The sequence below is a fragment of the Parus major genome, chromosome 1A, assembly GCF_001522545.3.
Source record: "Parus major isolate Abel chromosome 1A, Parus_major1.1, whole genome shotgun sequence".
Lineage (NCBI taxonomy): Eukaryota > Metazoa > Chordata > Aves > Passeriformes > Paridae > Parus > Parus major.
The window spans coordinates 17,307,410-17,321,100 of NC_031773.1; the positions used below are offsets into that span (position 1 = coordinate 17,307,410).

The 13,691-nt window shown below is 37.7% G+C and overlaps 1 protein-coding gene across 1 annotated transcript; it reads left to right on the forward strand.

Moving 5' to 3' along the window:
* The first annotated feature begins 6 nt into the window (after positions 1–6).
* CRELD2 (cysteine rich with EGF like domains 2) lies at positions 7–12,292 on the forward strand. Its single transcript, XM_015629239.2, has 10 exons — positions 7–194; positions 1,131–1,213; positions 1,641–1,751; positions 3,987–4,078; positions 5,127–5,303; positions 6,548–6,646; positions 8,198–8,275; positions 9,042–9,137; positions 9,980–10,120; positions 11,689–12,292. The coding sequence occupies exons 1-10, from the start codon at positions 18–20 to the stop codon at positions 11,745–11,747; spliced, it is 1,113 nt and encodes a 370-aa protein (XP_015484725.1). The 5' UTR covers positions 7–17; the 3' UTR covers positions 11,748–12,292.
* The last annotated feature ends 1,399 nt before the right edge of the window (positions 12,293–13,691 follow it).

Genomic DNA, 13,691 nt, shown 5'->3' on the forward strand with positions numbered 1-13,691 from the left:
GGTCCCGCGCCCTCGTCATGGGGCCCGGCCCCTCTCCTCGCCCGGGCCCCGCGCCACGACCGTCTCGCGTGGCCTTGGCAGTGCTGCTCTCTTCCGCCCTGTTGCTGCTGCCGCCGCCGCCTGTCCGCGGCGCCGGTGAGCGGCGGCGCCTGGCGTGCTCCACCTGCCGGGGCATCGTCGACAGGTTCAACCAGGTGGGTCGCGGGGTGCGGGCGGACGGCCCCGCGGTGGAGCAGAGGTTCGCGGGGGCTCCCGGCGGGGCCGAGCAGCGGCGTAGGCGGCTCCGCGCCCGCGGCGCCGAGGGGCGGCGGCCGGGCCTGTGCTGGGGCAGCAGCGGGTCCCGCTCCGGCAGCGGTCGCAGTGCTAAGGCGGGTGGGTGGCAGAGGAGCTCCATCTCTACCGCCAAAGGTGCTTTGGTGCTTTTTGTACTAAAAGGCTGGCTCCATTGGAACGTGTTCGGCTCCATAGGAAGTGCTGGTGAAAGCTTCGTACCCAAACATTCACTGTCTGTGGCTACTTGAAGCAGCCGTACGTGTGGCACGGTAAATTCTGGGCCGGCAGCGGGGGCTGCTGTGCCTGCTGACCGGTGCTTTGTACTCTCCGTACGCATTTCGGCTGCTGCGGGCTCTCCGGGTCACTTGAGCTGCGGGGTTTTCTGCGAGGTGACGTTTGGTACCATTGGCTACGATTGGGATCAGTTGTGCTGATCGCCCTGTTGTAAGCTTCTGTGCTTAACTTACAACGTGGTGCAGACCGGGCTGTTACCAAAACTGAATGAAGTAGAGGTTCTGTTCAAATGGTAATAAGTAATAAATTTCCTAAGAACTTGAGGGAGAAGGGTGTAAAGTTTCATACATACATGGTTTTGTTTGGTTTTTTTTTAAATCGGCTATAACGTGGCCTTGTTTATGCACTAGGAAAATTTAATCGTGTTATCGTGTAACATACACTTTCTCATTTTTCATGTTGTCATTAGCTGTTGCTTTCATTCAGGAATTTGATCAGCAGCTTGAGAGCTCTACTGTAGTTTATGCATGGTGCTTTTCACAATTTTATGTAAGCATTTGTTATTACTCTTAGTTTTTGTTAGAAACAAACCCTATGTAATTTCTGGTACTTTTTATATGTAGGGTTTAGCAGATACAGCTAAAAAAAACTTTGGTGGTGGAAACACTGCTTGGGAAGAGAAGATGCTGTCAAAGTATGAGTCCAGGTAAGCTGTCTCAGCACTTCTTATTCAGCTGCAATTTGTGTTTGCTGTGTGTATCAGTGTTTGCTTGGAACTATATATTGAACTTGGCAGCTAAGGTTTCTCTTGTCCAAACCTTAAATTCTTAATGATTATTATGTTACATTACATTCTAATCTAAAGATTATAGTAAAGACTCAAACACCTTATTATTGCCTTTATTAGTCATATTTCTGAAAACAACAGGGGTTAATTCTGTTATTAGTCATAGTAGTAATCACTGAAGTAATGTTTATTAGTTCTTTACTCTGATATTTGGTATGTATTTAAACTAATCCAGGGCACCCCATAAACTGGTGAAATATTCTCACTGAAGTCTGGCTGTTCTGTCAGGTCTTGAGTTGTATTGAATGTTTAAATTATATTTACAGTTTTCCTTCTCTGCTTATAGTGAAATTCGTCTTGTAGAGATCATAGAGAATCTGTGTGACAGTAGTAACTTCGAATGTAACAACATGGTAGAGGAACATGAAGAGCTTATAGAGAAATGGTGGTTCAAGGTGTAAGTATCATTTTCTTGGTGGAGATCTTTGTGTGAGTAAATTATCTAAAAGGATGAACTAATAATGTTAAATCTTGTGCCTATACAATAGCAGTATGAGTAATTCTTTACTGTCTTTCAAGAGCTGCCATTGTGTACAGCTAGTTTCAGGCTAACTTTTAGTATCATGTGCTGCTGTACTATGTTCTTTTTGATTTTCAATTCCAGCAGTTGTGCCAGAGGATCTACACTTGTTTCTTATACACTGTCTACTTAGTTACCAGCAGGCTGTCAAGGCAAACTAACATTGAAAAATTTTGAAGTTTAGTCCCTTATTCTTTTCCTTTGTCACAAAACTGCAAGAGGCTCTTTGGTTCTTGTGGGTTTTTTGTTTGCTTGCTTTTTTTCCTGAAACTACATTTTGTTCTCCTGGCAATCAAAAGAATAGTTGGTGCTATTCAGTGTAGAAGTTGGATCTTTTGAGAATGGTAGAGTAGACGCTGACTTTTCTACCTGCATTTTAGGTTAGACTGGGAATTGTGTTACACCTAAGTTTTTTGTATACCAGTCTTAAATATAATTAGTGCACGGATGGCAGTGTAACATTTAAATTTCTTAATGTTTGGGTTTTTTAGTTCCAAATCACATTTCTTCTAAGTATTTTTCACTAATTTAGACTGTCAGCACTCCTAATTAGCTCAAATTCAATAGGGTGAGCTGCTGTTAAAACGTTTCATAGCTGGATAAGGCTTTTTGATCCTCCGCTTACTTTTAAATGACTGCTTGCTTTATCCTTTTATCTAACTGTACAAGATTGCATATGTGTCAACACGTTGTGAAGGGAATAGAATAGCAGAGCAGAAAATACAGTATTTCAGTTGGGAGGAACTTAAAACGATCACTTAGTCCCACTGCCTGACCACTTCAGGGCTGATCAAAAGTTAAAGCATGTTGTCAAGGTCATTGTCCAAACACCTCTAAAACACTGACAGGCTTGGGTCCTCCACCACCGTCCTGGGAAACCTGTCCCAGTATTTGATCACCCTTTTGGTAAAGAAATGTTTCCAAATGTCCAGTCTAAACCTCTCCTGGTGCAGCTGTGAGCCCTTCCCTTGTGTCCTGTCATTAAGTACAGCAGAGATCAGCACCTCCTTCTCCCCTTTCCCTCCTCAGGAAGCTGCAGAGGGCAATGAGGCCACCCCCTCCACCTCCTTCTAGACAAGCACAGAGTCCTTAGGTGCTCCTCATAGGACATGCCTTCCAGAAAGGTAAACTATGCAAGCCAAAGTCTTTATTTTGGCTAAAATTTGGTCTTAAACTAGAAAATTTGACAAAGTAGACTTCCTAAAATAATCAAAACAATTCATAAAACACATTGGGTTTTGGAAAGTTTCTGTTTTTAATAGACCTTTTGAGTGCATGCAATTGATTGTTTGCATTCCTTTCTTTAACCTAAAGTATCCAAATGTCATTCAGTTTCTGTGGTAGTTTCCAAAGACAGTTTCTTTGCCCATCAACACCTTAGGTATTTTTTACATGTTGTTACATAAAGAGTGGTTGATCACTGGAACAGGTTCCCCACAGCATCAAGCCTGTCAGAGTTCAGGAATCATCTGGAGGACACTCTAGCTCACATAGTTTAGCATAGGAAGTCCTGCAAGGAGCAGGGAGCTTGTGTGCTGGTGCTCAAGCAGCACATAACTAACTTGTTAATTTTAAATATGTCTTCTAAAACAATACTTGATCAATGCTAAAAAAAGGGAGAAATTTTAACCCTATTGTCAAGTTGCCAGTAATTTGAACAAATATTGGCATCTCTTACGGGCTGTCTTCTGTATACTTGATATAAAGGTACAGCAATTATCTATAAGAGAAAGACATAAATAAGACTGTCTAAACTATATATAAGCCTTCCCTAAAAGTAAGGTGTTTAAAAAAAGGGGTGTGTGCGTGTATGAAGATGAATTGATTTTATTTGTTGCTCTTATTTCACTTTCTTCTTAAATATGATCTATAAAATTTGAGTAGAGCTTATAAATAATATCGTATTTTAAAAGGTGCATTTTCAAGTTGGAGGACTACTTCTAGAAATTGATTCCTGAAATCTTTGGAAGAAATAGGTTTCTTATCTGTCATGTGCAATAGGTTTCTCTCCTCTGTTGTGCTGGGTCAGTTGTGTGAGTTGGCTTTTAAAGAATATTTGTTCTTTTTGTTTGTAAATTAATACATATTATTCATATAATCTTTCATATGCAGAAAGAAGAAGTATCCAGATTTGTTTAAGTGGTTTTGCATTGAAACAATAGAAGTTTGCTGCCCTCCTGGAACTTATGGACCTGATTGCCTTGGTAATTTTTCTTCTGAAAAATTCAGTGGCAGATACAGTTTTTTAACCTGTTTGTTTCAGTCTTTACTGTCATGGACAAGTATATGATGTATGATATTTTGCATGAGACACAGGCTGCTGTGTAGTATGTACTTGCTTGGTGCCTCATAATTGAGTGGCTACCTTGTGAATATCCTGCCTAAATAAAAGTTTTCTGGGCATGTAGTAATGTACTAAGCTGTCAAGGGTACTGAGATATGCAGAAACAATCAATGTGATGCTCATATCCACACCTGACCCATCCTTAAAGGCTCTTTGTAACATGAAGTCTGTTGTTTAGGTGGTCTTGCAGAATCTCTGTGGACAACAATAATTGACCAGTTTTAAAAGTAAAACCACCCAAATGCTGCAGGGGTTTAAATGAAGAAACTTAAAACTGTTGATCAGTTAAAAAGGCAAAGAGAAAAATTGGGTAAAAGTAGGTGGGAGGTGAAAGTAAGGTCTTTGCAAAAGTGATGAGAGATATTTTTGCCTCTGAAGCTGGTAAAATTTATAAATCTCTAAAACTGTACTTTGTTAAGAGATCAATTTTGACCATCTAATATATTGGTAAAAATTAAGTCTCCATTCTCTATATTGATCTAAATGATAGCCAGTAGACTTTTAGAAATGTGATATGAGCTGTCTCGGAGATACATTAAAAATAAAAACACCAGTTTTATTCAGGAAGGAATAAAATTGGAAAATAAATAAAATTTTGATCCATGGTCTTTACCCAAAATCAAATTGATAACTGAACTTTCTGGGAGATTGGTTTGAGTTTCTATTGTACTTGAATATATTATTGAGCATTGCCTTATTGCAAAACTTCTGGTTACTCTCAAGGGTGAAAAAGATTCTTGGAAAATATATCCTTCTAAAGAAGGAATAGAAGAATTTAGTGTGACATTTTTAAATTTTATTTTTTTTTCATTTCTGTAAAGAGGGATGAACTTTGGATGCTTGTGCCTGAAAGTCAGAACTTATTTCCTTAAACATTTTATTTAAAAATATTTTTGATCCTTTTTTAGCTTGTCGTGGTGGATCAGAAAGACCTTGCCATGGGAATGGCCACTGTGATGGTGATGGTACCCGAGGTGGAGATGGCTCATGTAGCTGTAAAAAGGAGTACACAGGAGAATTTTGTTTGGACTGTTCTAGTGGTTACTTCAGTTCCTTGAGAAATGAGACACACTCTGTTTGTACAGGTAACCAAGTCTTAACACATGCGTCTGTCTTTGTGTTAGTTCTTCAGTTTTTGCAAGCAAAAATAAAAGCAGTTGTAACTAACAAATGTAGAAACAAAACATAGTTTGGTCACTCAGCTTTAAGCATAAAAGACAGTTTGCTGGAATTCTAAGGTTTTGCTAAGTCATCTTTCCACACTGCCCTTGATTTTTAAATTGTTTTTTTCTGCTTTAAGAAGCAGAATTCATAAAAATCTTTGCTTCTCTGCTTCCAAAGTACTGTTAAGATCTTGAGCTGAAATTACTACATACTGGACTGCTTTAAAACCTAGTTTTTGCTCATGTCTCAGATAATCAAAAATGGAATAAATGGGCATGGAAAGAGTTGATCTGTACTGCAAACGACTTAGATTCCAGTTAGATATGCCTAAGTTTAATTCTGAAACAAAGTCAGGTTGTAGGAATAAAATTTTGCATTGGTCAGATTTTCAATTGTTCTTAGACTCTTGGTTAAATTCTGCAACAGTTACATCCTGACCCTGGGATCTAATAAGATTGTTTTTAAATAGTCTATATTGTTTGGGTTTCTTATTTTAATCTGGTTGTGTAATAATTCTTCTATATGATTTGTTTTAGATTACAATATATAGCATACTTAGATTACAATATATAACATACAAATGTTACATAGGGTCTGTTATATGTGTATGTTATATATATACACGTGTACAATACGCATAAACAGCTGGATTTTTAGTATATTTCCTTCTGAAGTTCTTTAGAGTTAAATCACTTTACGCATTGCTCTCATAGCTAGCTATGAGGTAGTTTGCAAACTAGCTATGAGGTAGTTTGACGATTCATTAGGAAAAATAATGCAGAGTTTTATGTTTAAACTCATGTCCCAGCCTTGAGAGGCTGAGCTAAATTTGCCTTCCTGATCTCCTCTTTCCAAATATTTTAGAAATTGGACCTGCCACTTCTAGTCACTAGAATTTCATGGCAGTTTCTCAGTGGTGCAAATAACTGTAATTGCTAGGTTTGGTTTCCAGGGATATTTTGGGATTTTGCAGTTGTTTTGGTCAGATAGCTGCACGTGTCAGTATTAAATCTTGAAATTAGAGAGGTGCCATCTTGTGAATGGGACTTTGAAGCTACTGAAAAATGATGGCTTACAATGAAGCTAAATATAGTTTTCTCTGAGAGTTTGTGTGCCCGAACTTGTCTTGGGATCTCTCAACAAAACTCTGGTTTTCTCCTCCCAGCCTGCCATGCTGCCTGTAAGACTTGTACTGGTTCAAGTAACAAGGACTGCCAAGACTGTAAAGAAGGCTGGATTAAAAATGAAGATGGAGCTTGTGTGGGTGAGTAATGCTTGGCAGACTTCAAACAGGTTTTGTAGTAACAATGGCTAGTAAGACAAGATGACATCACTTCCAAGTTTTATTGTATTCTGTGGAAATGATCTGTCAGTTTAGATTTCTACAATTTTATTTGTCTCTTTTATGAACTCGTTTCATGTTGCAGGAAAACAGTATTTTCTCACCTCTGATTGCCTGGTGATGATGGTTATCTTTATCAAACTGTTCACTGTATGTCTTTTTAGTTTAGTGGAATACATAGAACAGCAAGTGGGGTGTTTAGTTTTAGACATGAGGTTTTTTTGGTGTTTATTTGAATGCTAAACAATGTCTCTTGACTTCAGCTATTTTGTCAATTAGTAGAAAATTCATAAACTTAACTATTTTGTACTAATTGCACATTTACCTTCACATAACTTTGTTGTAAATGCTCAACCCTAGCAGAGTTCAACCACTCACTAAAAGCCATGGGTGCTAACTTTTCCTGTTGTTGGACAGAAATACTAGCTCAGTGCTTCCATTCATCTCTTACCTGTTTTTATCTTAGCATTTAACTTGGTTTATGAGGAGATGTGAAACACTTCAGGGAAAATGTGAACACTATGAAAATACTCTCAATGCAGGAAAGCACTAGGGAAGAGTAACACATTCTGTTTAAGTGGTTGAATTTGACCCTTTAAAGACCATAACGTAATGCCCGGAAACAGTGTCTTAGAAATTACATGAGCACTGCTTCCTTTTTGAAGTGCCAGTGAGAACTGGGCTTGAATTACAGCTCTTGCAATACCTGCTTGGGCAACTACTGAGCACTCCCAGGGCATTTTTAAGATGCTTTGGTACTGTCTTCTGTACAGCTGAGTTTGTTCCAAATAATTATTGCCACTACTGAACTATAAATCGAGTAATCAATAGGAATGATGGGTGCAGCAACAAGATGACAGCAATGACAGGAAGAAAGGGACTGAAATCGCATTTCTTTGTTTGAATTTTTTAATTAAGTACTGTTGCACCCTTTCCTCAAAATCATAAGACTTGCATGTTTTAACTCTGCAGTAGAATTGGTTTTCTGCTAATCTTAACCTGATTTGTTCCAATTTGCTTTGTGTAGAATACTAAGAGGTGCATGTATGTGCATTAGTATAAATTTTTTAGTCATATGAAGAATTCTATAACTTGGTAATGTAGGAGTACAGAAGAAAATTGTGTTCCAAAACAATAGTTTGTCCGCTTGTTTGTTAAAATATTTGCATAATTGCATGATTTAGAAATGACAAAGATCACAGGTTTACTGGAAGTTTATTTAATTTGAGCTCTTGAATTTCTGATACATCTCTAATTGTTATCACAAAGCATATGAGGATTGATTTCGATTTTCTAATGCAGATTTAAGCTGAACAAAACAGTGTATGTTACTGTGGTAGTTCTGTGTCTACCATGTTGCATACCTGACCCCAAACACATTGCAACAGCTATTCTCAATGCAGTCAGTTTATAGCATCTGTCTGTTTAATCTTGACTACTATTTTAAGTAACTTGTCACTTTTTATGTTTCAGATTTAGATGAATGTGCTTCTTCTCCTTGCAAAGATCACCAGTATTGTTTGAACACAGATGGATCTTTCTCTTGCAAAGGTTTCTTTTCAATTTACTGTTGTATTTTAATGTCTAGAATCCTAAACTAATGCTAGAGGTAATGCTTATAAAATGGATGATATGTATTTGGTAAGTATGGTCTGATCCTCGCTGGGCACAGGGATGATGAGGCTTTGGACCTATTGTACAAGCAAAACAAGAGATTTCTGGTTATTTCTACTTGGCTTTTGTAAGACCCCCCCCACCTCAAGTACTGCCTCCAACATAAGGAAGGCATGGACCTGCCTGGGTGCCAGAGGACAGCTGTGAAGATCTTGATCAAGAGGGTCACCTCCCCTATAAGGACAGGTTGAGAGAGCTGAGGTTGTCCAGTCTGGATGAAAGAAGGCTCCAGAGCCTTTCAATACCTAAAGAGGCCTTCAACAAAGGTGGAGAAGGACTTTTTACAAGGGCGTGTAGTAGATGAGACAAGGAGGAGTGGCTTCCAGCTGAAATAGAGTAGGCTTAGATTATATATTAGGAAGCAAGTCTTTACTATGAGAGAGTTGAGGCACTGGACCTGAGAAGTTATGAATGCTCTGTCCCTGGGTGTGTTCAAAGACTGGTTTAATGGAACTCTAAGCTACCTGTTCTAGTGAAAAGTGTCCAACCCCCTAAGGGGGGTTGGAACTAGATGATCTTTAAGGTCAACTTCCAGCCAAGCCAGTCTATGATTCCTTATGTGGGTAATCCGTCTGACTTTGAGGGTGGTATTTTAAACCCCAGATAAACAAATTTTTTTATGCATAAAATATTTTATCTTTAGCATGTGATGCCAGCTGTGTAGGTTGCACAGGAGAAGGTTCTGAAAAATGTAAGACCTGCTCATCTGGATACGTGAAGGAAGATGAGAAGTGTACAGGTTGGTGGATTTAGCAGTACCTAGTTGAACGCTGGTTAACTCACTCTTGGTTAGCTATGCACTCTAGCCATGCTGAGGAGCTCAGAATTACATTCACATTTGTGTGCTTCAGCTTTCATGCCCGTCAAGATGGACCTAGTCCTTCCGGTATTAGCTGCAAAAATGTTCTCAATAGCTTCCTTTATATTACTCAGCTAATATGATTGACAAGGCTTAAAGTGAACCACTGGTACGAAGGAACAAGGTATTTTTATAGTAGGTTCAGGAAACAGATACATGAGTCTTTTGTCAGTTACTTATCACTTCATCAGATCTCTGTTTCTCTTAATTTCGTAACAGAAACACAGGCATTCTGATAATCCATCAGTGTCCAAGTTCAAATGATAGTCATTCTTGGTGAATTATAACATGAAATTAGACTTCCTTTGTGGGAAAGAGCATAATCTGAAGTAGCTATTAACTGTGCTGATGTAGTATTTACGAGCTCTGTTCCCTTTAGCTATACTTTGATGGCATAAATAGAAAATGACTGTGGTGGAAATGTTCAGTAGGTTAAGACAAATTGCCTAATTGTGACAAACATAACTGCTTAATACATTTCTCTGTACAGGGACCTGCAAAACATTAAAAAACAACCATACTGGATGTTACCTGAATAACTTTGAAACAGTCCAGATCATGAAGAATTAGATTATTTTAACAGAAGTTAAATCTGTTGCAGCAGCATTCTGCTCCTCAATGTTTGTCATATTTGAACAGCATTTTGTTTATATGACTGAGCACAAAAAAGTTTTATAACAAAATAACAGCAGTGGACTCTTTCTTTCCTGTGCTATCTTTAGATATAGATGAATGTAACCTTCCCGAAAAGGTCTGCACAAACGAGAATCAAGACTGTGTAAATACATCAGGTAGTTACAAGTGTGTATGTTCAGAAGGGTTTGAAGATAAGGACGGAACATGTGTTCAAACTGTAAAACCAGGCAAGTAGCTTTTAAGGGACAATTTAAAAGAATTCAAAAATATGGTGTATCAAAAACTTAGAGTTTTATTTAAGTCTAAGGGTCTAGTTACTTGTAAACCCTTCTGTATTATTTCTCATCTTTGTACAGCTGTAGTCTGTATCAGTAGTTTGTAGTGTAGGCCACACTCTGAGCCGTGGTTTTTTTACTTAAAGATAGTTTATGTTCTTAAACATTCTGTTCTTGCATTACTAACACATTTTTATTTAAATCAAGGTTGTGTTCTTAAATCACTTAAAGTTTTGGTTTTGTTACATAAAATGACATAGCAAATTTCTACTGTCATAAAAATGAGTTTGTCCTCCCCAATTTTTTCCTTTATCATTAGTTGAAGTGACTTAAAGGTTTATTTGATTGCATGCAATCTTCAACTCACTGAAATCTCAGAAAATTACAAATCAGAAAAAGTTAGAAATTTTCTCTGCTCTGTAACAGAACCGTATTTGTTTATTTTGTGATCATGTGAGTGCCAGAGCTGGTGTTAAGGTGAAATGGGGAAGACATCCATCTGTCAGTCACAGGGAACTGTTTAGTTTCATTTAAATTATACCTTTTGCCAAAAAATTCAACTCTCATTTTTTTCTAGGATATGTTGGTCCATATGGACAGAACTATATTCATTTAATGTTCCATTACTCCATCTAGGCCTCTTTTACAATTCCATGGAGAAAGATGGGATTATTTTGCAAGAACAGCTGTAGGAGAATAGATGAAAGACATCTAATTTCATACCTTTATGTTCTTTCTACTTCTTAGCTTGTTTGGGTGTTTTTTTTGTCCTCCCATTTCTGTCCCCAAGACTGATTTTTCAACTTGTACTAATCAGTTGTAAAGATGGATGTTGTATTGCTGCTCGAGGCCACTCAGTTCATTCCTTTTACTCTCAGTGCTCACGTTATTAGTCCTTTAGAATTGGTTATGTACTTCTCTGATACAGATACACAGGGTCTCAGTTATTACCTTTGTTAATGTGGTCTTACATTTTGAGACTAAAAGTAAAATGAAAGGTTGACAAATTGGCTTAGGTTTCTTTTGCTTAGATGATGATTTTCCCGGTATAATAAAATTGCTCTGCTTTTTTAAAGGTTGTTTTAACATCTGAACTGAGCAGTTTACTATAAAAAACAATTTTAAGTAAGACTTGCCCTGTTTTTTCAAATAATGGAACTACTACTGAGAGGTTGTGTAGAAAGGAGGAAATTCACAGTGAATAGCTGAAAACAAAAGCCTAGAATAGAATTGCCTGTGCTGTTTTTCTTTTTACTTCCACTAATAGAATTATAAAAGTTTATTTGAAAAATTTTGTTTGCATATAGTAAAAAAATTAAATGCATGCTTTGATTAGGAGAATAGTGCAAGTAGGTGTTACATATGGCCTAATTGCTTCTCTGGTCTTAGTAAGTATGTTAATTTGGGTTTCACTTAAAAAAAATCCCAATTTCAAAAGTCATGGTTATATTTATATAGTGAATTATATATGTATATTTGATAGTAGATTTGTATTGTAATTGTGATATTTTACTTCACAGGAGAGGAAGTAGAGAGTGAAACAACTGAGCCTTCACATACTGAACATGTTGACTTATGATCCACGCTCAGAACCAAAAGACATTCCTATCTAAAGTTTTAAATTATTGGACTAAGTCTGTGCTAGCTGACCTACTGTGGAAGTGGTATGAAATACACAGGTTGCCATTAAGACTCTTTTTTTAAATGGTGACAACCTGATCTTTAAGCTGCATTTCTTTATTCTTAAATCCCACTTTTTATATAATTCTTCTAAAAGAACACTCTAGATGGGTTAATATAAAATTTGAATGAACATAACACTGTACCCAGCAACTGTAAACAACTTGCAGGCTTCTCATTCTAGTGCCTACTGAAAATTATCTTCTGTAAGAATTCAGTTACACTTCATAATTCAAGGAAAATTTGACTGAAGTTTGTTGTTTATAATCATGAGAAATATTTCTGTAACTGAAATACAGCTTTTGGAAATTGTCAAAGGGAATCTCTCTGGTGGGGGAGGGAAGCACTGTTCCCATAAACAAAATAGAATGCCTAATATTGCATTCAATAAAAGTTTATTTTGTTGGAATGTGCCTTAAAATTTTTAAGATGTTAATACCTTGATGTGTTGTCATGCCTATTTTTCTTTTAAGTCAGTGAAAAAGCCACAAAAGCAGCCCAAACAACCCTCAGAAAACCAAAACCCCAGAACCTTGTAAACTGTATTTCAGTTCAGCATGGAATACCACAGTTGTATTGGAATATACATGAAATAAAAACCCCAACCCAACAACATCCCCTCTCTCACACACTTTCCTCTAAAGGAAGAACTGTGTCAACTTAACTTTTCAAAGGCAGATAAACAGGTCTTTCTGACAGACACTTGCATCAACTGTGTAAACTAGTTTAGAAAGTGGTGGAAAGTAGGTTTGGCTAACACATGCCCACAATGGCTCATAGTTACTACGTGAGTACTCTCTAGAATTGATGAATACAGGACTTTCACTACAGCCTAGTGCTATGTGTAACAGCTTCCTGTCTACTGCAGAGCAAGCATCCTGCAATCAGGTCTTCATTTCATCTCTTGTGCCATTTCAGAGGGAGAGCTTATAAGCATATCATAGACTCAACTGCCTATGTGTTGTTTCTAAGCTTAAAGGCAAGTATAAGAGCTAAAATGGATATATCCTGTCAGAGCTGTAAATAAAACAAGGACCATCCACATACAGTCTCTGGTGGAAGTGAGTCAAGTTTAGAGTACATTGTGATGATGGATATAGGGAGTATAGCAAGGGGGTTATAGAACACAGCTAAGAAGAGCGCAGTTCAGGCTTGACTATGAAGAAGTTATAAATGGTACCCTGAGGTAAGGGGACATAAAAAGGCTATGAATAGGAAATAGGAAAATAATAAAAATCAGGCATCTTCTATATACTTCTGGAGTCATGTGAGGAAGAGTTTCTCCTCTTTATAACCACAGAAAAAGAAATTCTTGAAGCTTATGGTTTTTTATTACTCACATTCCATTACCAGAGTAGAAGCATCAGAGTGTTGTTCCCTACAAAACATACGGACATAGTACCTGGGTATTAGGAGTCACTAATATTCTATTTGCTCAATTATCCCATTCTCCTACCACCAATTATAGGCATGTGTTGTTCTGCATTAAATTATTGTGGGGTCCAGAAAGGTGAGTTCAAATATTTAGAGCTTTCACGGAAGGAATGTTGGCCAAGGTATGTATGTGATAAATACTTAGTACTGTGCTACTGTCTTATGCCCTCTTCATGCTGAGTTTTTAAAGAATTGTATTCTCCTTTTACTACTTCAGACTGTAATTACTGCCCCATTTTAGAAGTTGAAACTAAAAATTATTTTGACTGAACTTAATCTTTTTTTCCCCCCTCTGCCTTAAATACAGTGGGGATTGGACTCTGAGTTGGTTTGGGTTTTGCCCTTTATAATCAGAATGGAGCGGGTGGAGGAGCAGGATTTGAACTGATTAGCAGAAACTGGCGATGAA

Bases quoted from the DNA above. Each gene is read 5' to 3' on its own strand.
- CRELD2 (XM_015629239.2), top strand. From the start codon at position 18: ATGGGGCCCGGCCCCTCTCCTCGCCCGGGCCCCGCGCCACGACCGTCT. The intron at 1,214-1,640 runs GTAAGCTGTCTC...CTCTGCTTATAG, and splicing joins CTGTCAAAGTATGAGTCCAG to TGAAATTCGTCTTGTAGAGA. The intron at 4,079-5,126 runs GTAATTTTTCTT...ATCCTTTTTTAG, and splicing joins TTATGGACCTGATTGCCTTG to CTTGTCGTGGTGGATCAGAA.